The sequence below is a fragment of the Primulina tabacum genome, chromosome 3 (assembly GCF_025594145.1).
Source record: "Primulina tabacum isolate GXHZ01 chromosome 3, ASM2559414v2, whole genome shotgun sequence".
In the NCBI taxonomy this organism is placed as follows: Eukaryota; Viridiplantae; Streptophyta; class Magnoliopsida; order Lamiales; family Gesneriaceae; genus Primulina; species Primulina tabacum.
Window position 1 is genome coordinate 3,181,693 of NC_134552.1, and position 27,949 is coordinate 3,209,641.

The 27,949-nt window shown below is 33.7% G+C and overlaps 2 protein-coding genes across 6 annotated transcripts; one reads left to right on the forward strand and one right to left on the reverse strand.

Moving 5' to 3' along the window:
- Window positions 1-9,200: 9,200 nt before the first annotated feature.
- Window positions 9,201-15,158, forward strand: LOC142539350 (sulfate transporter 3.1-like). The gene is made up of 12 exons (XM_075644758.1): window positions 9,201-9,711; window positions 9,802-10,009; window positions 10,113-10,284; window positions 11,213-11,278; window positions 12,000-12,113; window positions 12,467-12,583; window positions 13,534-13,660; window positions 13,739-14,025; window positions 14,121-14,311; window positions 14,398-14,483; window positions 14,575-14,651; window positions 14,784-15,158. Exons 1-12 carry the CDS (start codon window positions 9,357-9,359, stop codon window positions 14,973-14,975), a joined length of 1,992 nt encoding a protein of 663 aa, XP_075500873.1. The 5' UTR covers window positions 9,201-9,356; the 3' UTR covers window positions 14,976-15,158.
- Window positions 15,159-17,139: 1,981 nt separating this feature from the next.
- Window positions 17,140-24,569, reverse strand: LOC142539348 (protein NETWORKED 1D-like). 5 transcript variants are annotated; one of them, XM_075644755.1, is made up of 4 exons: window positions 24,418-24,569; window positions 23,651-23,875; window positions 19,222-23,234; window positions 17,140-18,326 (listed from the first exon to the last, which is right to left on the reverse strand). In XM_075644755.1, the coding sequence occupies exons 2-4, from the start codon at window positions 23,751-23,753 to the stop codon at window positions 17,295-17,297; spliced, it is 5,148 nt and encodes a 1,715-aa protein (XP_075500870.1). In that variant the 5' UTR covers window positions 23,754-23,875; window positions 24,418-24,569; the 3' UTR covers window positions 17,140-17,294. The 5 variants fall into 5 exon arrangements, with proteins under 5 accessions (XP_075500870.1, XP_075500872.1, XP_075500871.1 ...); XM_075644757.1 differs by having other exon boundaries at window positions 24,413-24,548; XM_075644756.1 differs by having other exon boundaries at window positions 24,399-24,541.
- Window positions 24,570-27,949: the final 3,380 nt, after the last annotated feature.

Genomic DNA, 27,949 nt, shown 5'->3' on the forward strand with positions numbered 1-27,949 from the left:
GAAGAGTCTTGTGTGAAGTATATATTAACTCACACAAACGGTTGTACAGTTCAAAGACATCATGTCTACTGTCAACCAGTGAATTATTATGCTTTCACAAGGGAAGGTTCAAAGGGTAATACCTACCTATCCTATGCAAGATTCAACTGTTGAATTTTATCACGAAAACCGTTGAATATCTTTCAATTTCCATTCATGTGGGGGATTGTTGGACTTATGTGTATTGGGCTTGGTCCATTTGAATGAGAAATTGGACAAGTTAGTGGACGGTAAGTGGGAATTGTCCGACATAGAAAAAAGAACAAAGCATTGGTGAGCTTATATTGATTTACACTTTGTAGAGGTGTAAGTAAGATTGGTCAAGAGGCTCTCTCTCGCGCCCGTCGGCGCAGGGGGGTGCAAATCATGGGCCCGATTTGCAGTGGAAAAAGGCTTGACTTGTGTGCAAGCGTACGAGCGCGACCTGGGTGCGTCGAATGTCGGACCGATCAAGGCAAAATTTCCCACCAAGGTTCACCTGGCTTTTGCTAATTTTCTTTTTCGAAATTTCAGTTATGAATGACCTTCCAGCTGCCTAACTCTTCATATGGCTTGCGTGACTGTTGGTGCTCCAGCTGGGTGACGGTTGGTGCTCCAGCTGGGCTGGCCTTTGGCCTTTGGCCTTTCGGATGACCAACAGTTTCAGTCATATGGAACCGGAGTGCCTATAAACAGAGGCAGCTTCAACTCCATCAGACACAATCCAACACACTCTCGAATTTTCGAAGCTTTCTTCTGCTTTCCTACCTCGGCTGCTGTTGCTGTCCACGGCTGCTGTTCCTCTATCATTCATCTGCCCTCGTGATAAAGTTCAGGTACTTTTTCGGTTCGTCGTGGTGGTGCCTTGTGCTACGGTACTGCTGGTTTTCCGTTGTATCCTGGGAAACAGACGTCCACGTTCATCCTCGCAGCACACACCGGAGGGGACGAAGCTGTTTTAAGGACACTGTATTTCATACAGGCCTCGGTTTGCTTTATTTTATGCACTGTCCTGCTGTTCTGTTTATGACACTGCATCGCTTGTTTTGCACATTGCTTTCTGCTCTGTACCATTCCATATATTTTGGATAACACTTCCATCATGGATCATCTGTCAATGTCTTCTAAACTTCAATCTCATTCTTGGACCCGAGTGAGGTGTGTTAGATGTCTCACATCGACTGAATTAAGTTATTGAGAGTTGTATATATAGATTTAGACAATAATTTCTCTTGAGCTAGTTTTTGGGGTGAAGTTTGTATGATCTTAACATTACATGTTGTGAGATGAGATGATAAATATCTATATTATGTGGATAAAAATTGATAGATATGGATAGCGCATATAATTTTAAAATTTCAGTCAAGTTATGGATGCTACACATACTTGAAATGTGTGTTAATCATTTAATATCACGCTCACTCCCCCCAATTGACAACAACTGGGGGATGAAATGACAAATTTTCCAATAGTTTCTATATTTTGAGATGATAATACTGTAGTATATATAATTGGCCTGTGACGATGGGAGCGAGGCCAGATAAAATTTACAAGGAGACGGAAGTTGGGTAGACTTATTATTATTATTTTTTTGATAAAAAAGTTGGGTAGACTTATTAAAACTTGAATTATATAAATAAATTCTAATTATTTATTGATTTATTTTAGGAAATAGCGTATCACCTCTCTTACCCCCACATTGATTCTCCAGTGGTCACATCACATCTCGACCCTAAATCCGTGCGATTATGATCACGCAAAGTAGACTCCTCAGACAACAAAAAAAGCATTCAGAATACAATAACAAAATAACAATTACTTGTTAAATATTTAATAATATATATAATTTTGAACAATTATTTTATAAAAATATTTTTATAGTTGGATGGATGTGGTGGTTGGATCAGTTGTTCCGGCCAAATGACAAATCCGATATTTACGTGGAGTAATTCGAGTGGTTTAATGAAGAGAATTAAGACCTGGAAACGAAGGTGGTCCGCTGTCGGTGGAGCCCCACTTTTATTTGCATAGAGATCCGTTCAAACTTGCCGGGTCCACTCGGATAACACTCGAGCTTTCCATCTTGACCCAATGTTGACCCTCCCACCGCCCTTTTTATCTCCCTCGATAAAATTCATATCATATATATGGAAATTATTATATTTATTATTGAAATTGTTTTAACTTATAAATAACTAAATTAAAACGTGTATTTTAATGTTCAAATAATAAGCATCAATTTCATTATCTTACGTACAAATATATATACACACTACTATAGGTTTGAAACAAGATAATCATCTTGGAGATTTAATAAAACGAATCTATAAATCATGTAATTATATCAATATATCATAACACGTCAGGAATTTATGTCGAATTATCAGAAAATATAAATAACAGTAAACACGTACCAGAATCCATTGAATGATCGAGTGCTGGAGTTATAGATTTTTCGAGGCAACAGAGAATCGATCACCTTATTCTTACATTAAATGGGAGAATGAGAGATATCCAGAATATGTCTGTCATATATATTCTGTGTTACTCTATATGCATCGGATACCATAACTTTATATAATCAAAGCAGTCTTCGACCCATCATAGAAGACTTGATTGGGTTGAATTTCTGCACATAAGGTGGATCATACCAATTTATTTAATATTTTGAAAACTCATAAATAATTAGATCACCTTATTGAGTTTTTTTATTAGATAGATTGTTCATATACAATCAATTAAATTATGTGAATCCACAAAATAATTCCAACAAATCAAGCTCAATTCAAACCCCTAGCCGAGCAGCCCTCGAGTGCAAAATAATTCATTTTTCCAGACCCCGATGACAAAAAACTTAATTTGCGTCGGATCAAAAATTTCGATGGATTCGGGAAATTGACTAATACCTGCATATTTGATTGGAGTCATTCAATCGACAATTGTTTGCAACTTTAGACTTTTTGATAAACAAATGTTAATTAATTCACCTATAATTTTTATTTAAAAAAAAGTGGAATTTTTTTTGTATATATAGATATATATTCTCAACACAACTTAATTTTGTGGCCAGACACTTATCTTTCGCCGTGTACAAATAAAGCACTCTTCATGTGAAATACCAATAATTAATACTCTTTTAATTTAGTCCACATATATCATTTATGATTAATAATTTTTCGTAATTGTTCCATATTATTGATAAATCATGTAAGTTATTAAAAATCAACGTGTCACTCTATCTTTTTTCCCCATACATTTTATTTATAATCTTTAAAAAAGGGTGAAAATCTCAAATAGAAAATAATTTGGGTTTGATTTCAGGCAAAAACTTGTGTGAGACGGTCTCACGGGTCGTATTTTGTGAGATGAATATCTTATTTGGATCATCCATAAAAAAATATTATTTTTTATGCTAAGACTATTACTTTTTATTGTGGATATCGATAGAGTTGACCCGTCTCACAGATAAAGATCCATGATATCATCTCATAACAAACTTATTCTTGATTTCATTATTGGTCAACTTTTTGTTCTCAAGTTCGTTTCGTCTTCTACCGCCGTTGGTTGCAAATTTGGGCATGCATCATCTTCTCACTAAGCATTCTTAATAAATACAAAGAGATAGTGTCCAATAGTAATTTGCCATGTCACATAGCGGTCATATTTGAAGCCACGTACAATTTAGATATTATTTGACTAAATTTATTTAAAACCGTTTATAAGTTTTCGTGTTTTATAAGTTGATGTATGATCTTATTTTAAAAATAATTTTTTAAAAGAATTTGGACAAAATATGATAATGAAGCCTAAAATTGTTGATACGTTTAGTATTATAAGATCCTTTTGTTACGATAATTACTAAAAAACTTGTGTGAGACGGTTTCATGTGTCGTATTTTGTGAGACAAATATCTATTTGTGTCATCAATGAAAAATATTACTTTATTGTGAATATCGGTAGGGTTGACCAGTCTCACAGATAAAGATTCGTGAAATCGTCTCACAAGACATCTACTCTTACCAAAAAGACATAACATTATGAAAATCATAAATATGGTTAATATTTTTTAAAAATTACTATAATATTTATATAATAATATAGTATTATCAATTAGTACTTAATTTATATAATTAAATAATAACTAATTGATAATACTATATTGTCATATAATTTATATAATTAAATAACTAATTATTATTATTCGTATATTAATATTATTAGTAGTAGCAACAACAATTATATAAATGATTATTCATGTAATAATAATAAAAACTGTATAATACTAATAGTAGAAGTATAATAATAACGATAATTAATTAGTTATTATTAATTACAATACTATTTGTATAACTTAACATAATTATTAATAATAACAATAGTAAAATAACGATAATATTAATATAATAATAATATTTATTATTTATATAATCATAATTAGGAATATTAATTTACTAATATAACAACAATAATTATTAATTAACATATATATGTGATTATTAACATTACTATTAATACATGATTATTAACATTACTATTATTAATTAACATATATACGTGATTATTAACATCACGTATTATTGTTTTTATTTTAATAAATTAATATTCCTAATTATGATTGATTATTAATCAATTAATACATATCATGTAGACGACAATATATTTTAAATGTTATAAAATATATGTGGATATTTGATCATTAAAATATATTCAAATAAAATCTTTAAAAAAGTGGGGTATTCAAATTTATTTTGACAGCTTATAAGTTGTTTTTTTTATAAAAAAAAAATTACAAAATTTCAAAGTTTATAAACCATAAAACAAATTATAAGCTAAAAAAAAATTACAAAATTTCAAAGTTTATAAACCATAAAACAAATTATAAGCTCTGTCAAATATCTTCTTATATACAAATAAAAAATTATAATTTTCATAATAACGCGAGTCCTAATCCCAAAAAAATCCGAACAAGTTATTCAAGTATTCAATTACTTAAAAATGTGGCAATTAAAAGGGTTGAGACTTGAGGCATGAAGTAGGGATGTAAATGAACCAAACTGTTTGTGAGCTATTCGAAGCTCGATTCGATAAAAGCTCGTTTGAGCTCGTTTAATGAGGCTCGTTAAGATAAACGAACCAAGCTCAAGCTCTACGATATTCGGCTCGTTAGCTCGTGAACATATTCGTTAGTAAATTCATAAGTAATATCTTAGATGAAAAATAATAATTTTGATATTTAATTTATTGATTTAACACATTAATTATGAAGTATATAGAAAAATCTATTAAATTTATTTATTATAATAAATTGACAAATTTTAATAAGAATATTATATTTTTTTCTAAATGTATAATTTATTTTTTAATGAATTTAATGAATATTTAAATGTATAATTCATATTTATGGAGCCCGTTTAGGTTCGATAAAAGCTTGAATAAGCTCGTGAGCCATGAATATATTCGTTAAATAAAGCTCGAGCTCGGCTCGATTATAAACAAGTCAAGCTCAAACATTCAAGAGTTCGGCTCGGCTCGACTCGATTACATCCCTAGCATGAAGCGAAAGCACGTTGCACGTACGGTTTGTTTTTACAGTTTTTATTTTTTAAAATTTTATTTGGATTTCATCATTTTTGCGGGGTGCAATAATTGTCCCTGCTTGGTAGAGCAATCGGACCGTGGTGCTTGTGTTGTTGTGCGGTTTAAAAGATTTGAGTTACACCATTACCACCAGCTATAGCTTTTGGTAAAGCGGTAAACACTCGGTCTTACAATTGATATCAGAGCCAATGTCACGGGTTCGATTCTCATTGATTGCAAGGAGTGCAATTATTGGGAGGGAGATTGTTGGGTGCAATAATTGTCCCTGCTTGGTAGAGCGATCGAACCGTGGTGCTTGTGCTGTTGTGCGGTTTAAAAGATTTGAGTTGCACCATTACCACTAGATATAGCTTTTGGTAAAATGGTAAACGCTCGGTCCTACAATTTTTTTCTAATTAGTTTGATTTATATAATAAAATAGGGATATAGTAATGGATGAATATTATAGTAATTTTATTTTAGCATAATTTAATCATATCAATAAGGAGTTATTGCTTTAACACATAATATAGATGACAGAAAATTATCAAAATTATCAGTTTCGTTTTTATCCAGTAATAAGTAAATTTTCAGTTATGTTTCAATAACTTCATCCTTTTGCAATTTTAGCGCTTCTTATGCCTGAAAGTTGTCGTGGCTCCAATACAAATAATATTGTATGCATATATGCGATGGTCGGTATCACATCAGTATTCAGTCATATTATAACTTAATAAAAACAAAGTTACTTCTTTAATGCTGACATTAGGGATGTCAATGGGTCCGAGTTTTACCGAGATCTGCAATGAAACCGCATGTATGGGGTGGATTTGGGCATACTAAATAGGTAATGGAACGAGTCTCGGGTCCAATTTTTCAGACTCGTCCGGGTATGGAACGGGTCATAGGTCCTATAATACCCGCCTCATACCCACCCCATATATGTGGATATAAATATTCTAGGGTTTTAGTTTTATTAATTTTCATTTTTTCAGTAGATCACCTCAACCATAACAATATTACATATTTCTATGTCAACTGTTGCATTTGAATCTGCTTTTAGCAATAGTGGAAGAATAGTTAGTCTTCTTCTTAGTAGGCTTAATCCAACGACTTTGGAGGCATTGATATACTCGTGAAGATGGTTGTGCGGTGAGGTGAAATGTAAATAAATCACAGTTTTATTTTGTCATTGTACTTTCATTTTAATTTTGTTACTACTTTCTCTTTTTAAATTACAGTTTTAAATTACAGTTTTATTTTTTCAATGTACGTTATCTCTTTAATTTTGAAGTTAATTTTCAAGTAGTTTACCAATTTGTCCCACCATTCTTGATGAAGAGGAAGATGATCCCGAAAAATATGTTTGAAATATTGTCTACTCGCTAATTTTATATTGATCTGTTTAAGTTATGTTATGAATTATTTTTGAGGATGTCAAGATTTTTTTGGAGAGCTAATAAATCTTTTTTTATGTAATTCTTTATGTTGTAAAAATATTTTGTTTGTTATTATCAAGTGTGGTCAAAGATATGAATTAATTTTCTATTGTTATTGTATTTAAAGGCTTGTCTGTTTCATAATTAAGTTATGTGAGAAAAAAGATTACTGGTTTTATTTTAAAAAATTCGGGTCTCACGGGTCTACCATGTCCCGTTTCGTATTCGAGGTGGGATGGTCCGAAAAATATTTAACCTTGGGTAGGGCGGATAATGAGTCAAAGTTTTCTTCATGGAACGGGTCTTGTGTTTGGTCATACCCACCCATTGACATATCTAGCTGACACCTAACCAACAAAAGGATCAAAAACAAAAAATTTATGTCGATTTTCATGGAGATTAACATTACAATTTTCTCTATAATAAACCAAGAAAATTTCATCATCCATTTATATGGATACTAATAATAAGTATTTTTAACATAATCATATAACTGATCAAGCATTTCCATTTTCCATAGAATTTGAATTACGTAATTAAAAAATGTGCATATTCAGACTATCGTTATTAATAATCATATCACTAGTAAAAATAAAATAAAAAATAAGTAGATTGATACACATACACTTTTTTAATTTTTCCGAAAACTAAACCACCGCATATTTAAATAAATAAATATTTTTTTAAAAAAATATTACAAACTTTTTTAAAGATAAGTGATTTAATTTTTACATATAAAGAAATTTTTGAAGAAAAATAGTTGATCGGTTCACCATTTTAAGACGACCTATCTTTCAAATTATTGAATTTGAGTTTCAATTCTCATTTTTGGTATATCGTCGATTGTTTTATTTTATTAAATAAGATATGTTTCAAAGTTCTAAAAAAAATAATAAAACAAATTAACACCTAAATATTGTTGCGTCTCTCATTAATTGTGGAGTTTTTGCCTTAGTTTTACAAAATTCCACCGTCCTTATTATTATTATTTTTAAAAGAAACCCACTTATAATTACATCGAATTGCTTAATATTAGAAATAGCTAATTTGTACGTAACCTCTATGCTGAAAATTCAAAAATCAGGAAATAGTTACGTCACTTCACTTAATTTACGCTGCCCACCAGAAGATTTTGAATATTCTCTATATTAATTTTTTTTAAAAATTTGGGATATTTTTTTTAAAATTTTATATTAGAATTTTTCGGCACACACGTTGGTCCAGCATGGACACACTCATTGTACTTCGTACCTTCTGCTTAATGTCGTTCGTATTTTTACTACATGTACACCACATAATTTTTTGGGCGTCGGCCTGTTTTATAAACAATTATAATTTTTTTTAAATATGTATATAATTCTTTATTTAAAATTTGTCGTGTAAAGTTTTATTTATATCATACAATTTGAGTTTAGATATTTGAAAATTATATTGTTATGGCACATATACTAAAATCGAGTTTATAATAAAATCTTGTTTATTATATTATTGTTAAAGTACACAGTAAATTTTCTTATATTAGACTAGCTTTTATACTAACGATGTGAATTAACGTCTTTGTATGATATCGTGTTCGACTCAACTAATTTTGCAAAACATCTGAGTTAAAAATAGTCATATTATATTTATATTTCAATTTATGATCAACACATATTTTTCATCGTCTTATCCCATAAACTGTAGTAGCGTAAAGTTATCTTACCTATATTCAACTACTCAACCATGTAATATAGAATAGACAAAAACTTGTGTGAGACGGTTTTATGGATCGTATTTTGTGAGACGGATATCTTATTTGGGTCATCCATGAAAAATTATTATTTTTTATGCTAAGATATTACTTTTTATTGTGAATATCGGTAAGGTTGACCCGTCTCATAGATAAATATTCGTGAGACCATCTCACAAGAGACGTATCCTATAGAATATAGAAACAATAAAACGAAGTTATAAAATTTTGGGAGACCATTACATTAATTTGTCAAGAAAACACACTAAAGATATGCACACACAATTTTTTTATGGAAAAAAGTTCAATTTTATGGATAATTTTTTTCAAATAATTTTATTATCTAAATCTTTTTTAATGAAATTTCAGACCGTTGACACCGTACGTAGTCTAATTGATCACATGATCATTTTTCCTCTATAAAACCCGTCCAAGTTGTGGAACATCCCGTCAAGCCAAAAGAATTTAATTCTCTGCTTTTCCATATTTTATGCAGAAAACAAATCATATTGTATTTTACATTTGATCAGTTTTGGAAAGAAATTCAATAGCGGGACACTGATCCGGTAAAGAATTTAATTCCGTTTCCTAAAATGGGCAACGACACTGACCAATCATATCCATCGTCGAACACCTACAACTTCAACTCCGCCGCAAGCCACCGTGTGGTGATTCCGCCGCCGCAGCCATTCGTGAAGTCACTTAAGAACACGTTGAAGGAAACATTGTTCCCTGACGACCCTCTCCGCCAGTTCAAGAACCAACCGCCTAGGAAAAAGTTTGCTCTTGGCCTGCAGTACCTGTTCCCGGTCCTCGAGTGGGGTCCTCGCTACACCTTAGAGTTCTTCAAAGCTGACCTTATCGCCGGAATCACCATAGCCAGCCTCGCCATCCCTCAAGGGATTAGCTACGCGAAGCTTGCCAACTTGCCCGCGGTTCAGGGCCTCTGTGAGTACATAACATAACTACAATATGTTAAATCCTCGTACCAGCTAATTTGATCAGCGTTCGTTAATTACTAACTGTATACCGCCACAGATTCGAGCTTTGTTCCGCCATTGATATATGCTATGATGGGGAGTTCAAGAGATGTGGCGGTGGGTACCGTCGCAGTCGGGTCGCTGCTTACAGGTTCCATGCTGAGCACGGTGGTGAACCCGATTGAGAACCCGACACTCTATCTTCATCTTGCTTTCACAGCTACTCTATTTACTGGGATTTTCGAAGCCGCCTTGGGCATTTTCAGGTTCTCCATTTCGACAAATACTTTCTTATTTTTACCCCTTTTTTCGTCCATTAATTGCTATTGATCAGTACGTAGATTGATTACCGTGTATGTTTCGGTTCAGGCTAGGGTTTATCGTGGATTTTCTGTCGCATGCAACGATAGTGGGGTTCATGGGCGGAGCTGCGACGGTGGTGTCCCTGCAGCAGCTGAAAGGGATTTTCGGGCTCGACCATTTCACTCATGACACTGATGTTATCTCCGTCATGCGCTCCGTTTTTTCTCAAACTCACCAGGTCTACTCTTCATATTATACTACTCTGTAATTTCCATATGATCTAAGTATACTGTTTAGCGAAATAATACATGATAAGTTAATATACATAGAGAAGCCGTCTCAAACTTTATGTAAAATATCCGAAAATTACAAAATTCGTCCCGTAAGTCGGTCTGTTTTCACTTTATCACGTATATGTAGTGTTCTAAAAAAGCCTAAGCGGCGCCTAAATGTTGGGTGGTCCGATTTTTTGATAGATCATGCCTCTGGACATTGTAAAAAAAATCGACCGTCTATGTTACCTAGTCGCTTGCCTAGGCAGTCGCGTAACGTAATATATAGAATTTGTATATTTTTCAATTTTTTTTAAAATAGATTGTTCTGCATATTTTTCAATTGATTTGTATTGAATAAAAAGAAAGAACATGTTATTGATTTTGAGTTTCAATCTGATATAAAAGAATTATTGGAAAAATACGAACACGAAAACGAGTAATTAGATATTTAAATTTTAAAAAACCTGTGTAAAAATTTGGTCTTACAAGTACAAATAATAAATTGGTCATTTTTTTTGCACTTTTCTTTAATTCTTTAGAATACTAATATGATATCGGATATTGATTTTAAAAAAATAAATAAATTACCTTTATTGTACTCAAAATATACAAGTACTCACCGACCTTAATCTCTGTATATTAGCCGTAAGGGTGCTGCCATGCACTATCTACGGATCATAAAATGTTAATCGATTGATGTAACATATGAAATTAAATTATGGTGCTTGCGTGGTCCAACTCTTTTTCCAGGAGAAGACACGACAATAAATTTAATCAGACAAATTCATATAATATAATAATTAAAAATCAACAAATTATGAATTTTCATTTATTTTTTCCATTTGATTAGAAACCATCAATATATCTAATTGATATATTTTGTATGTGCAGTGGAAATGGGAAAGTGCAGTGCTGGGAATTGTGTTTCTTTTCTACCTCCTAAGTGCAAGATACCTTGTAAGTTCATTAATATATATAAAATCTAAAATCACATTTATTTAGTTTATGCATCATATACAAAAGGCTGTAGGAGGAGTATTAGGAGGTTAGGAAATTTACAATATTTGTGAATTAAGTATATAGTTATATGCAAACTATAGGTAAATTGTAATATAGACCGGCATGACTCGACTCGATTTCTGCTTGATTTGGCTTCGACCTAATTTTGAAAACTAAAAACCACTCGCCAAGAGAAAAAAAAAATATAAGAACTTTCGTTAATTATCTCATATCGATGGGATAAAATAACTAAAAGTTGCATATATGGACTTGGACAATCATCTTTCATTGAGCTAGCTTTCTGGGTTTAGTTGAGTCAAAATTTCAATCTTAACATGGTATCAGAGCTTCCACCGTTTTGTATTGGACTGTCTATAATTGAGACATCTGTTGGCTTGTAAACTTCACGCTCCAGACGTCCATTTCGGTGTGATTTGTGTATGTTAGTTGTCTCACATAATTTGGATAAATTCCCTGAAAGTTGCATATATGGACTTGAATAATCATCTTTTTCGAATTGGTTTTTGAAGTTGAGTTAAGTCAAAAGCACATATCTTAACAAATGTAGTTTTATTTATTATTTACTATTGATTGAATTTACTTCATGTTATTTTTTTATTATTTTAAAAAGAGAGAGAGACTAAATTAATTTAATTATTGAAATTTTGGTTGCATGCAGAGCAAAAAGAAGCCAAACATGTTCTGGGTATCCGCGATGGCCCCATTAACGTCTGTGATATTGGGAAGTTTGCTGGTTTACCTTACTCATGCGGAGAAACATGGAGTCCAAGTGGTGAGGACCTTTTTGTAATTTCACTCGTGTTTGGCATTGACAATACAATTCTTCGATCTTTTCTTGTCTTGCACATGATAATTGTTGAACACTTTAGGACAAATCACTTTACCACAAATAATCACCAACTTTCCACATTCCAATGTATACTTTAACTTTGATTCATTCATAAACATGCATCAAATAAAAGCACAAAATAGGTATCAATATATATTATATATTCCGACGAACCGAACCGGTTGATGATGATTTCGAAATTTCGGAATATGTATTTAATTTGGAATATGAATTTGGTTCTGGTTCATAGATAGATAGATAGGGAAAAAAAGTTGATGAATTTTGTATTAACGCAGATAGGAAAATTGAAGAAAGGGATAAATCCAGCATCAATAATGGATATGGAATTCGGGTCAAAATATCTGACGACAGCTATCAGAACCGGGATAGTCACGGGTGTCATTGCTCTAGCTGTGAGTACTTTCTTTTCTTTTACTTCAAATATTTAATTTCTATATATATATAAAATATCATCTCCATATATTATATCACAAAAATGAGACTATATTACATGTAAAAAATATATACTAAATAAAGTGGCAATAAATGCAATTACATATATATTTGCAAGTTGTGTGGACCAAAATGAGAGCTTTAAATTTTTATATGATCTAAAAATATAAGGTTCGATTTCAGCATAAGACAGTAGCTTGAATTCAGATCTCTGACTTATTCTAGACCTTAAATCATGAAAAAAACTGTTAGAAGTGAGCATGATATTTATAGGAGAGCATACAAGGTCCATCATGGACCACTTGAGTCAGAAGTTCGAAATTTGGTTTGAGTCTGATCGCTTGATGGGTCCATACATGAGATATCATGAAGCATAATTTGTCCGAGTTAACCAAATTGACAACCCCAATCATGCATATGGAGCACACAACTTCACTATCACTGCCATTATTAATATAAGAATGGTCTGGATTAACTTAAATTGGGTTTCCTGAAAAATAAGGAGAAAAAACAAATTTCTCATGGAATTCCCACACTTACAAACAATTGATGTGACCAATTATATCACATCTTAATCTGTAAAATAAATTGCTACACATACCTCTTCTCTTTCGATATTAAAAAACAAAAAGAAACATTTTTTTAAAAAAAATATTTAAATTCATTTTAAATTTTGAAATATTGTGTGAATCTATGAGGAATACAAAAATAGACTACAGCTCCACTGCGGATTCGAATCAAGAAATGATAGAGAATGTTTGTTTCCAGATCTCTCAATTCATCGGATTTTCTTGAAGTGTCTCCTTTCGATGAATGACTGAAAAATGAATATTATTGATTGATATAAGTCAAAGATACAAATTATATGAGGTTTAAATGGAATTTTGCTAACAAAATGTTGAAATGACAGGAAGGAATAGCAGTGGGGAGAAGCTTTGCAATGTTCAAGAATTACAACATTGATGGGAACAAAGAGATGATAGCCTTTGGATTCATGAACATTGCTGGTTCTTTCACCTCTTGTTACCTCACCACAGGTAACCATATCGGCCTAAACCCGATCGAAACTAAGGCCCACAGACTAGCCATTATTATTAACAAATGGATATTTGCAGGCCCATTTTCGAGGACAGCGGTGAACTTCAATGCAGGATGCAAGACAGCAGTTTCCAACATAGTGATGGCATTTGCGGTGATGTTAACGTTGTTGTTTCTCACACCATTATTCCATTACACCCCACTCGTGGTCCTGTCCTCGATCATCATCGCCGCCATGCTCGGCCTCATAGACTACAAAGCCGCCATCCATCTGTATCATGTCGATAAATTCGACTTCTTGGTATGCATTAGTGCCTACGTAGGAGTTGTCTTTGCCGACATCGAGATCGGCCTAGTCCTCGCGGTACAAGTTCAAATTTCTGTTGACATGATTTTTTATTTAACGTGGAATCGTGATTTGGATTAACATATGATTTTAATACATGAAAAAACTTGCAGATTGGACTGTCTATTTTGAGGGTACTGTTGTTTGTTGCAAGGCCAAAGACTTTAGTTCTTGGTAATATTCCAGACTCTAAGGTGTACAGAAGTGTTGAGCAGTATCCAAACACCAACAATGTTCCGGGAGTTCTCATTCTTGAGATTGATGCACCTATTTATTTTGCTAATGCTATCTATTTGAGAGAAAGGTACCATAAAAAAATCAACTCGTGATTAATCAGCAAGTAGTATTATGGCATCAGTATTAACTAGTTCTTGGCTTGATTTGTAACAGAATTTCGAGATGGATCGATGACGAGGAAGAAAAGTTAAAGTCATCGGGAGAAACCGAATTACAGTACGTGATACTAGACATGAGTGGTAAGCTAAGTTACATGATTACTTTCGAAACATGAACATGTGATGCTCAAACACGATCCTTTTTGACTGGTTTTTTGGAAACGTGGGGCAGCTGTTGGGAACATTGATACAAGTGGCATTAGCATGCTTGATGAGGTAAAGAAGATCATGGATCGAAGAGGGCTAAAGGTAATCTGTTTATTTTTTTAAATAAATCGTTGTGTCAATGAATAGTCCAAGTAATATTTGAGCTTTACCATATGCAAAAATACTTACGTCATAATATGTTCGTTGTTTCGACTTTGAAACGTGATTGTGCAGTTAGCGTTAGCCAACCCAGGGGCCGAGGTGATAAAGAAGCTGAACAAGGGTAAATTCATAGAAACAATAGGCCAAGAATGGCTGTTTTTGACTGTGGGAGAAGCTGTGGGGGCATGCAATTATATGATGCACACTGGATGCAAGCAGAAAATGAGTGATGAGGATTCACAAAAATATAGCAGCAATGTGTGAGACGAATAGCCTCAAACTATCATTATTAGGAAAAAATGAAGAGACGAGTGTAAAACTTGTGGCATGTGATGTGTAGCCTGTAGGTTGAAAAGGTGCGCATATTTGTGCTCTTTCAAAGTTGTATATCTCAACTTTCATCAAGAGAAATCGATCCTTAAGATTTCTGAAATTGTTCGAGCTTGATTTGCGTGGTCATGTTGCCGTACAAGTACTTTTACAGATCAATGTCCCGTAAATCCGTAATGATGCAAACCCAGATTACAACTACTTCAGAAAAGCAATGACATCAATGTCCCATAGGGATGCAAACCAGTAATGCCTGTATTATATAAACAAACAAGTACTCCTTGTAATGTTCATGATGCATGCAGGAAATCCCTGGACTTCTGCTCATCATTCATGATACCACAACATATACTATACCACCACAGCAGCTAACAACTTACAGCAGAGTCGCTCCGCTATTCTCCGCCATAGCGACTCGCTAGTAGCATATGTCCCACCTCCATAGCCACTCCATTTTAAAACAGCACATAGCGGATCTTTACATGTTATATGTAACAATATGAGTTTACATACCATCATACGCCAACATACACACGGGAGTTAATAGTTACAGCTATTGCCACTCTTTTGTTAAAGATTGGAAGTATTTTATCCAACCGATGTGGGACAACTAACACACTCCCTCACGCCCAGGAGCTCTGATATCATGTTAAGATTGGAACTTGGACCTTGTTATGAAATGTCTAACAAGTTTGATATTACAAAGAAACCAATCCAAGATCACAAACAGCAAAGATTTCACAACTCCAGTAACCAAGCACAAGAAATAAAAGAAGAACAGAGCAATTACGTGGTTCGATCACAAGTGATCTACGTCCACGGGAAGAAGGAAACAATTTTATTTATGAATCAGAGAATATTCACAGGTTACAACTCAACTCTTTCTTGATCTTTTCTCTCTATCACAAACCCAATACCCGAGAATCGCAAGAAATTTAGAGCCCTGTGATTTCCCAGTAACTATTCTCCCTTGCAGCTTTTGTAGGTGGATCAATGGAGTATTTCAGCTCGCCTGGACTCAATCTCAACTGGAGGTTTCGAAACTCTCTCTCCTTCTTCTTCTTTTCCCGAGCGTAACCGTGAATCAAGAAGAAAACCAGAATCCCTCCCAACTGTATTGACGTCTCCACTGATATACCCGTTGGCCTTGACTTCCTTATTGGGCCCCCATCTTGACAATCGATTTATTAGGCCCAAACATTTCAAGTCAATTTAACAGACCTAACTCAACCTCAAAAACTAGCTCAAAGGTGGAAGATTGTCCAAGACCATATATACAACTCTATTTTATCCAACCGATGTGGGACATCTAACATCTTTATGTTGGGAAACTCTTGATCACTATCTTTTGGTGTGAATAATAAGCTATTAAATGATCACAAATATATGCGTTTCATTTAAAATTTGGTTCGTATTTTACAAATAATTAGTCATTTTATCTCATAAACCAAACAGTGTTTAACATGTCTTTTGTCTTATTATCAAATAATTTTGTTACATGACTAGTGTCCGATCGTCCATCAAGAGCACTTTTGTGCAAAAAATCCATCTCCCAACTTTATTATTTTGGATACTTTCTACCCACGTTAACATAGTTAAGACATTTTCAGTATCTTTTTTTATTTTAGTTGTTCGGTTAAACTTTCCAGATGTTAAAACACATATACGCACACCTTCCAAATCCTAACATATTGAACACAGCATAATTAATCAGTAACTATCTCGAATTCTGATATACAAATTTCTCCAGTGTGGTAAAATATCTTTACCGGCCATGACGACTCTACGTGGGACAAATAAGAAAGATGTTCCAGCACGCAGAATCGAGAGAATTTCTTGTCTATGTTCTGATATTTAATAGACTTGGCAATTAATAGTGGAATGGTCAACAAGTTTAGGCTCCTCTTGACTATTAGTATAACTATAATAACTCTTGTGCCCTTTACAACTTCACGATGGAATAGTTTAATCCTGGAATGCAGAGCAGGAGCAAGCTAGATTAAAAAATAAAATTACTAAACATAAATTTTATTCCACGAGAAACACTAGGTTGAGTCTCTTTACGAAAATCCTGGGTGCAGAGTTTGTTTCTTTGAGCTAGAGTAAGTAAAAATGGAATATATCCCAGAAAATAGTCTCTAATTTTCAACAGACACATTAGAAATTTGCAAGCACCTAACAGATTATTTAGAAACAACTAGGAAACTAGTCTCCTCAAACATGGGGCTTCTAAAGTATAAGCACACAAAGACTTCAATGATCAACAGTGGAAGGCTCGAAGCATCCACAATACGGTGCCTTCTTCCGGCCCTGGCCAGTTCTTCCTCCGTACAGATAATCACGCAGAACAACTCTTCGTTTTATATCTGATATATTAGGTTTTGCTTCTTTTTCATCACTGAGCTTGAGTAAAATAAACTGTAATTTTTGTACCTCCAGCTGCAGCCTCCCGATTTTTTCAGACATCCGTCGTGCCTGCTCAGACACCCTTCTCCTTGCATTTCCATCCCCTTCTAAGTCAAACGATGACTTAACATCAGAGAAAGTGCTATGTTCAACTGTTTTTATCAATCTGCCATTGAAATCAAACAATTTTATGATGGCTACATCAGCTTCTTCAAGCTTACCCTTAAGTGCTTCACATTCAATCACAGATTTGCCACGCTTTCCCTTTTCTGTAACCTGAAGTTTTCTCTTCAAGTCTTGAACTGTGATTTGCAGATTCGCCAGTTTCTGAACATCGGAGTCCAGCCGTTCCAACACCTTCTTCTTGTTCTCTTCTTGAACAGACCCAGAAAATATTTTTGAGGTCTCTAACTTGTCCATGCTAGACTCTTTGACAATCGGATCATCTGAGGCAAGAAACCCAGCTTTATGGTTCTTTATCGGATCTATATTTTCTGGTAACTCAACAATTTGATTATCCGTATCAATCGTTTCTCTACTGCTGACTCCATAAGGTGAACCATTCGATATCTGATCAAGCATTATGTCTTTCATCAGAAGTGTATTTTCGGCCTCGGAGATTTCAGATGTTTGCTTCAGACTTCTTCTGTAACGCCAACTCTCTGATTTTAGAAACTCAATTTGCCTTAATGAAGTGTCCAGTTTAGAATGTAGATCGATCCTTTCTTGAACCATGGCCTCCCTTGTCACAGCTGATGCCTTTTCATAGGCCTGAAGTCTGGCATGCAGATCACGCAAGTCTGACAGCATATCTTGCATTGGGGCCTTCTCATCCTCATTGAAATCAATTCCTTGCAAATCATTTATAACTTCAGCACCCTAAAACAAACAAACAAACAAAAACGTAGCTGTAGTTAAAACCAATGACTGGTGGATGCTGAGTGGAAATTTTTAATAAATTATACGCACATTAGGAAGTATAAAATCTTTTTTTTATATATAAGAAACGAGATCATATATATATATATATATAAACATTTAATGATCACAAAAAACGGATAAGACATCCGCACACAGATCCTCTAAAACTCAAGACATATCATCGACTAAGTCTATAACCGAGAACGTAACAAACTCTTTATTATTCCTAATCCAAGATAATGCATCATTGCATACAGCAATTAAAGCTTCGCAGTGGTCAGTGTTACACTCATGTTAGCACAGAAGAGTTTTATCCTAATTTGCAGTTCATCTGATTAATGAATATTATCAATATGAGCAAGTTTCGAAACAACAAAGCTACACGTAAAATAATTCTTAAACAACTCTCTCGAATTTTTTTCCACCAAATAAAATATTACACATACTTGTTTAATGTAAGATGTCTGTGAATCAAAATCAAGAAACCAAGACAATGATTAAAAAGCTAAGGCCTTCACTACATAAAAGACAATTAAAACCGAAGGCAAAAAACTTGACCAATCTGTATTACGTAATGATTATATTTCACATCATAAATTTCTGGCGTTATAAACTGTCCATCTACTTCAAGTAACCGTAGAAGATTTTGTTCATAACCATGCAGAACCATTATCAACTGTCCATAGCTAGATTGTGCGCATTTGGGAATATAATGTTGTTTTTACCAGAAGAATTATGTCAGCCAATGGGGAATACTACTTCAATAATTAACACAAAAGAATACTGCAAGCATGAAAGATTTGTTTAACGTCAGATCAGCCGGTTGCAATATATTTAGGGTACTCAATAATACCTGCAGTTCATCATCTTCAGGATTTTGAAGCTTAATCTGTCGATCTGTATGGTTCTCCAGGGAGGCTACACATGCCTTCAAGGAAACAATTTCAGGGCGAAATGCAGCAAGTTGATTTTTGAGACCTTCGTTTTGATCAATATAGTCCAGACATGCTCCTTCGAGCTCGTGAAACTTTTGCTTGAAAAGAAGCTGATAGACCATGGAGTACTGTAATTGGCCAAAAGCTGATGTAGCCTTAATTTCCAACTCGTCAATCTCCTGTTCTTTCATTTTCAGCTCATTTTTCAGATTTTCCCCATTGCTTTTGCTCTTCTTGAGCTCTTCATGCAAATCATGAAGCTTACCTTCCAGAATCTGACTTGCTTCACGCAGACGATTATTCTCCACGCTCAAATGGTCATTCGTTGTGGAAAGATTGAAAATCTGATTCTCTTGGTCATCTCTAATAGTCTTAAACTCATTGCTCTCAAATTTCAGCTCTTCCACAATTTTATGCAATTCAAATTTCTTTTTTTCAACTATGTTTATCTTTTGTTCAGCTTCTTGAAGTTCTAATTTCATCTGATGTAGCACATTTTTCCCATTTTCAATATCATCAGACAGCTGATCTTTGACAGTAGCAATAATCTTGAGCTCATTCTCTGATCTCTGCAATTGCTGCTTCAGGTGGAAATTTTCAATATTTGATTCTTCCAACCTCCCCTCTGCCGAGCTTAACTTCCCCACAAGAACACCATTCACATCATGAAGCTTATTTCGATCTTCACCCAATTCTCTTACAGCCATCGATTTCTCTTCGGCACAGCATCTCAATATCAAGGAGTGATTATCCAAAGCTAAAACTTCATCGCACAACGCACAATTTTCCTCTTCCAAATGTAAAAATTTCTCCATCAAGGATCTTTTCTCGTCATAAACTTCTGATTTTTCTCTTCGCAAGGTCTCACAGGTGCCTTGCATAACCATTACATTTCTCTGTAAATCTTCAATCTGAATCATTAGTGCTTCCTTTATGCATTCTCCTTCCTTCAATTTTAGCCGCAAATTTTCATTTGTCTCGAGGTGTTTAATTACCTCGATCTGTACAGATGAGAGCTGCTCAGATCTTTCCTTGAACTCATGCTCGATATTGCTTTTTTCCACATCAAGATTTTGTGCCTCATGTCTTAGCTGCCTAATCCACTCAACAAGAACTGATAATTCAACGGCCCGATGTTGATTTTCTTCCTCGGCTTTGCAGAGTGACGTTTTCAAATCTTGAATAGTACTAAACAGCTGGTCGAAATAAAAATGGTGTTGTTCAGCTTTATCCATTAATGCAGGATTGTCAACAATGTTCAGAACTTTCAATAACTGACGAGTGCCAGCTCTCAGACTTGAGGCTTGGTCGGACAAAGATTTAATTTCAACTTGTTGCTCAACTTTGCTCTTCTCTAACTGTAGCATGGTCTTTTCAAACAAAGTGGATTTCTCCAAAAGTTGTTCATTCCTTTTCATCAAGGAGAAATTATTTAGTTTCAGCTCTTGAGCAGTTTTTTGCAAGACAAATATCTCAATTTCAAAAATCATGGCATTATCTATCACTTCATCAAGTTCTCTCTTTCTCCACCAACATTCTTCGTGCAAATCACGCATTTCAGCTTCAACACCTATTAACCGCGACTCACTAATCTGCGTGTAATTGCCATGTTCTTGCCTTGCTACCTCCAAAGATGTCTGCAGCTCTTGAACTTTGCGAAGAGTTGAGTCTCTTTCTTTCTCAAGAGCTGTGTATCTTCCTTCTAGTTCTCCATGATGTCTTCCAAGCTCTTCCAATCTTTTCAGTGTGTTTTCTAGCTGAGAATTTAAACTGTGCTTCTCACCGATGAGATCAGCCTTCTCATTTCCTAGTAACAGGCATGAATCTTCTAATGTTTTTGCTTTAACCACGAACATCTGGATCTGATCGTGAAGATAAGAAAGGGAATTTGCCATAACGGTGTTATTCTCTGTGAGGCTCTCCAAATTCTTGTTTGCTTCCTGTAGTTGGGTCGTGAGAGAAGCCTTCTCGTCAAGAAGGGAGGATTTCTCCTTCAGAAGAGATTGTAAGGACTGCTCTAATGTTTTGATCTTTCCTCTGACTGCATCTAGCTCAGCATTTAAATCAGATAGAGAGGTTTCCAAGACAGCATTTTTCTCAAGAAGCTGCTCCATAATTTCCAGTTTCGCCATTAGACCTTCTTTATCCCTTCTTTCTCTGTCCCAAGTTTCTTTCAAGTTGGAATTCTCATCCTGCAATTCCCTCACTGATGGTCCAAAGGAGACTGGATTCAAGCCGACCATATGCACCTGGTCCACAACCGAATGATGCTTCTTTTGCAGATCATTCAATTCCTCTTTTAGGCAATATATTTCTTGCTGCAGTGCATTTCTTTCATCTACTCGATTTTCAACTTCCTCCTCAAGTTTCCCTTTTGAATTTTTTAAATCGGAAATCTCATTTTGCATCTCCTTGATCGACGAGGCTGAAGATGCATTGAACTCATCAAGATGTTTGTTCTTCTCCTTTACCTTGAGAACTTCATCTTGCAAACTCTGATTATGGGTCTGTGAAACGTCCAAAAGTTTAGCCCTCTTCTGCAGCTCTTCCTGAGTTTGGGCGTGCAAATGCTGCAAAGTCTGAAAAGCAGTCTCAGCCTCCACAAACCGTAACCGTTCTTCTTGTAAGCAAGCCCATATTTGTCCTAATTCCTTCTGCTTTTCTGTAAGATCTTGAGTTTGTGTTCCCATCTTCAACATCAAAGACTCCAACTGAGAGTGGAGAGACTGATTCGATCCTTCTAACTGGAGACATTTTTCTTCAGCACCCTTTAACTTGGATACTCCGCTATCTATCTCTAGATTAAGGAGTTTGGCCTCCTCTTGTGCACGTGTAAGTTTGTCCTCTAGACTGGAAATCGTATCCAAGCATTGCTGGTATTGAAAAGCTGCAGCCTCCTTGTCATCAGTTAATTTGGAAATGGTTTGTTTAAGAATTTCAATTTCACTCTCCGCCTTTTCTGCTCTCTCTTTCGACTGACTAGCATCCTCTTCGGTGACTCGAAGTTTGTTCTCTAAGTTTGATATCGCCTCCAATGATTGCAAGTACTGACCAAGAGCTGCTTCCTTTTCGACGGACATCTTGTCCCGTTCAACTCTCAAGGATTGTGCTTCTGTTTCCGCAACCCGAGCTCTTTGATTGGATTTCTCGGTATCCTCTCGAGCAGTAGAGATAATAGCCTCTAGATCGGATAACCTTTCCAAAGATCTTTCATATTCTTGAAGCTTCAACTGTTTTTCAAATTCTAGTTGAGACAGTGATTCCTTCAAGATAACAACTTCATTTTCAGCTTTAGTTGCGCGGTCGACGAACACTCTGAAATCTTCTCGAGTTTGAGAAATTTCCAATTCAAGCTGGGACAGTTTATCTACACTCTCTTGATATTGAACAAGGCCAGCTTCCTTCTCACTTTCCAATTTGGCAATGAATTCCTTCAACTTTAGGATTTCCTCAGATTCACGTTCTTCATCAGGTTTTGATAATTTTTCAAACTGGGTATTCTCTTTTTCCTCCGTTTCATCGAAATTAAGGCCCTTCCTCACCTTTTCAACTGACCCAAAGGGGTCGTTAAGCTGCTGTTTTAAAGCCCTCCTTCTTGCAACGGTATCAGATTCATCAGTGAATTCTCCATTCTGTTTGAAAGCATGCTCACAAGGCGTTCTAGGATCGGTTCCAGAAAACACCGGTGAATCATCAGCAAACATAGAAGGGACTTGATTCGGAAAAGCTTCTGCCATAGTTCGTTGTGCATGTCGAATCACACCAGTTGCATGATCATATCTTTCAGCCAATGCACGATACGCTCTATAGAACTCCTCGACCATTCTCATAAGCTCAGGACGTTTCTTGTAATACATCTCTGCCCTCCTTGCGAAGGAATCTGCATCTTCCTCAATGAGCTTTATCATTACTTTAACTTTGGCATCCATATCTATCAAAGTACAAGATAATCTTTCAGCAGAAAATACATAAATAACGATCCAGTCGAATGCCCAGTTGGTATAAGATACAACATTTTAAATTCATGGCCACGACCCCCTGAGAAAGTAATGCCTAACTTTTGTTAAAATTAACTGAACATAAAAGGAACCATCAACCAGAAGACACCAAGGACCTGAAGCATAGACACGATTCTGAAGTGAATATTGACATATCTGTGCCATTTTTTCATATAACATAGCAGAAATTTCACAGAATATAGACTCATATACAAGTTGGAAGAAGATGGAACGGAGAAGCAAATAATTATCATTCTCCATTAAGTTCATAATTTCAATAAAACTGGAAATATATAAAATAAAAATAAAAAATAAAAATAAAAATAAAAACAAAAAAAACAGGCCATACCTGTCAGATTCTCCTGAAGCCATTTTGAATTCTTGGGGCTAATATGACTATCCCACCACCACGAGTACATACGTTTCGAATCCGTGTGCGACAACTTTTCCATCTCTTTCGATGCAATCGCGAACTTCAAATGGTGTAATCCAGGTACTCAATCCAATTAAAACAAACTCGGAAGCACCCAATTCAAGAATAAAAGACAGAATTGAGTTGAAGATCACTTAGCCCCTGTCCACAGTAATGGAAAAAAATGGAGGAATCAATCAATTAGTCCCAAACATCTCAAGGTTTCCAGAAACGAGTGTGGGAAAAAACCTTATAAGGTAAAAATATCAATAACTTAGAAGATCACACAGTGAGCATTGAATTAAACTGGTTAACGAAATTAAGACCTTACACTATCAAACAGAAAAGTAGCAGCCTCGAGAATTACCCGACCAATAAAAAAATCATGCAAGATCCCCACAGTAAAATGAACATACCCAGAAAAAAAAGAAACCAGATTTTGATCATACCAGAAACTGTAAAACCAGGATCATTAAACCAACAACCATTTGATTTCAAAACCCATGAAAGATCAAGTGTGACAAGTCAACCAAACCAGTCATACAGTAGAAACGCGTAGGAACAACGAAGATGGCTGGATTGTACGCTAAGAAAACATGGAAATAAAAGATTAAACAAAAAAAAGTTAACAGTGCACAGATGAAACGGAAAAATAATACAGTATAGTCTGAATGGGAAATATGACCGAAAAAACACCACCACACCCAATCTTCATCGCAAAGTTCTCTTTCTTGCTGCCCGATCCTTCACTCTGTCTTTCAAGGAAAAAAAAATATGATCTTTGCTCATCAGCATGACTCATCCGTCAATCCTATAAATTCTTTTTAAAATATAATATAATAATATAATGGAAAACAAGAAAATGACAAATTCCATGGCAGCTATTATATGGCTTTATTTTGTCGACTGTTTGCTTCTGAAAAAAAATGGTATTTATTGTTTTCCTTGAGAAAATAATTATGTTTTTCTTTTTCTATATTTTGTCGTAATCGTATAATAAGTTGTTGTGAATTATGAGACGATCTAACATATTTATTTTTTATAATGAGTTGTAGAACGAATTAACAGATTTATTTTTGTGAAATGAGTTAATTTGATTCATATTTAAAATAAAAATTAATATTTTTAACATAAAATATATTATATTTTATGTTGTAAATCGTCTTAGGAATTATCCAAATATTTTGGTTTTGCTCGTTATTTTAAATAAAAATGAATTCTTTTGATATTAATTTCAAAAACTACAATTACATAGAGAACGTTTCTCGCTTTCCAAAACTCAATAATTTTTTATAATGTCATAACTCAAATATTGGATAGAAGCGTGGTTTCAATTTTTTTTCACTCTCATAAAAAGATAATCTTTGCTTTTAGTATTTCCTTTCAATAATCAAAGCATTTTTCAGATAATCAAGTTTATTAATGGTGAATCATTATTTTATATTTAAATAAACCTAAAAATTAATAAATTTATTATTTTAGTATTTAATATATTTTTTTGAAATTCCAAAATCTAGGAGTTGGAGAGGCTCGAACTCAAGCCATTAAACAGAGAATCCCTGGTGAAATCAGTGGAGCTAAGCTCTGGTCTCTAAATATAAAAAAATACAACAATCCAAATATTATATTTCAATCACTTTTAAAAAGATTTAATAACAATTATAAAGCAAAAACTTATGTGAGACGGTCTCATGGGTCGTATTTTGTGAGACGGATCTCTTATTTGGGTCATCCATAAAAAAATATTACTTTTTATGCTAGAAGTATTATTTTTTATTGTGAATATCGGTATGATTGACTCATCTCACAGATAAAGATTCGTGAGACCGTCTCACAAGACACCAACTCTATAATTGTCACAAGCCCCACAGCTAGCCTAAAATTATTATGTCATTATATGGCAGTATCACATAATTGTGGTCTAATCACACATTAATCTACATTGAAATGGATTTAAGTTAAAACATGTGAATGGATTATTAGCACATTCTTTGTTTATTGGTCGATAATAAAATAACAATACACATTCGATCCTCGTCACCTAAGTGGTGATCCAATCTAGGCAACGACCAACTATTTAAAAATTAGCTTCCAAAAAATATATTTAAATTTGTATATATAATGATATTGCATATCTTTTATTCATGAGACAGATCAATCATTCTTATATTTACAATAAAAAAATAAATTTTTTATTAGTGATTAAAATAGAATATCTATTTAACAAAATCGATATGTAAAACCGTCCCACATGAGTTCTGTGTGATCGTAAAAATGTGAATCTTTGTTCAAGTTATAATTAAATTCTGTTATCTTTGAACATATAATTTATTTTTCTTTGTTATGATAGTGTGTTATTCGATATTTTATTATATTGTTGAAGATGAGCAAAACAAATCTCTGTCACGTGATTGTTGCCGATCGAGAATCTTATAGCTGCCACTTCATACATAATATTTTAATTTAATTAATAAAAATATATAAGGCTTCCATCAAATATAAATCAAATATTCTCAATCTAGTGTATAATAAATTAGTCTTTTTCTTTTTCTTTTCTTTTTTTCTTCTTCTTAAGCAAATCGTTATATTTGTATGAAATAGAATAGATCATAACTTTAAACAAGAAATGTCAAAATGAGTTAGAAACACCACATCGTGTAAAACAACTGGATTAGACTGATAGTTTCTAAATTTTTTCACAATGACGAAATGACTTGTTTCATATATCCAAATTACACATAAAACTGACTAGACTTTTCTAACTAGCTCGTCTCACCATCTAAAATAGGTCAGGTAGGTCCAAAGAACCGGGTTGACCTATCCCATTAACATGTTTTGACATGTCTAGTTTAAACCATGAAAGAATGTAAATAAATCCAGGTATACATATAGACAAAAACTCATGTGAGACGGTCTCACGAGTCGTATTTTGTGAGACAGATCTCTTATTTGGGTAATCAATGAAAAAATATTATTTTTTATACTAAGAGTATTACTTTTTATTGTGAATATCGGTAGGGTCGACTCGTCTCACAAATAAAGATTCGTGAGATCGTCTCACAAGAGACCTACTCATACATATAAGATTATCATAAAACATGAGACATGAGAGTGAATATATAATCCGTAAGATATATTTTGTGCTACATTCTCTATAACACAAACATAATGTCCCAATCACCCTTTTATTTGTCTGTGTGTATTTTTACATCCATATACATTATACAAATATACATACATACATATATATATATATATATAAATTTAGACGAAGGGTATTAATGTAAATACGGTTAGCGATTAATGAATGTTCCAGACTTTTGATCAATTTGGGTCCACTGTGAGTGGGTTGGACGGTGAGAATAATTAATTCTTAGGCGAAATCACCAAATATTTAGACCACAGCAAATCGATATTTTCTTTTCATTTTTTTTCTTTCTAAATAAATAAATATACATCATTTTGAAACTCTCCACATGTCATTCCGTATTTACGTATATATCCCCGGCTATATTCTTTATTCGATTGCTTATATTATTGACCCACGATTTCGGTTAGAATATTTTTTTAAAATTTATAATATTTTGTTGTCTTTGAAATTTTTGTAAAATTTTATTTTCAAAATTAGATTTTTTTTCTTTCTTTTGTTTAATTATAGAAATATTATAAAATTAAAGAACCATAGTTTTAATTGAAGTTCAAAAGGGAATTAATTGTTTTTCTTGCCGAAAAGCAGCGCCTTTGTGCTTACCGCGTTTCTATGTTGACAGATGTATAATTTTAGCTCGTCTTTGTCCGAGAAATCTATTTTAATATAAAATTTTGTATTAAAATAGTATAAGTTATGCACCAAACACACTTCTATCTCCGTCCCGTTACTTCAAATCTTACATCAAAAAAATATTCTTGAAATATATATTTTTATTTTACATAATTATTTCTTATCATATATTTAATATATATTTATAAATTTAATCTTTAACGTAGATATGATATAAAAATATTATAATATGAATAAATGTAATTGTTATAATATTTAATTTGTTAATTTAATTGTTATATATTAATTAAATTATATATAACATGAATTAATACATATAAATTATAAAATCATAAATAACTTGAATACATAAAATTATGCATTTTACCTTAAATTATTATCTATAAAATTAAATGATTTATAATCATAAACAAATAAAAAAATAAAGCTTTTTGGCCGGCGCCAAATCTGGTGCA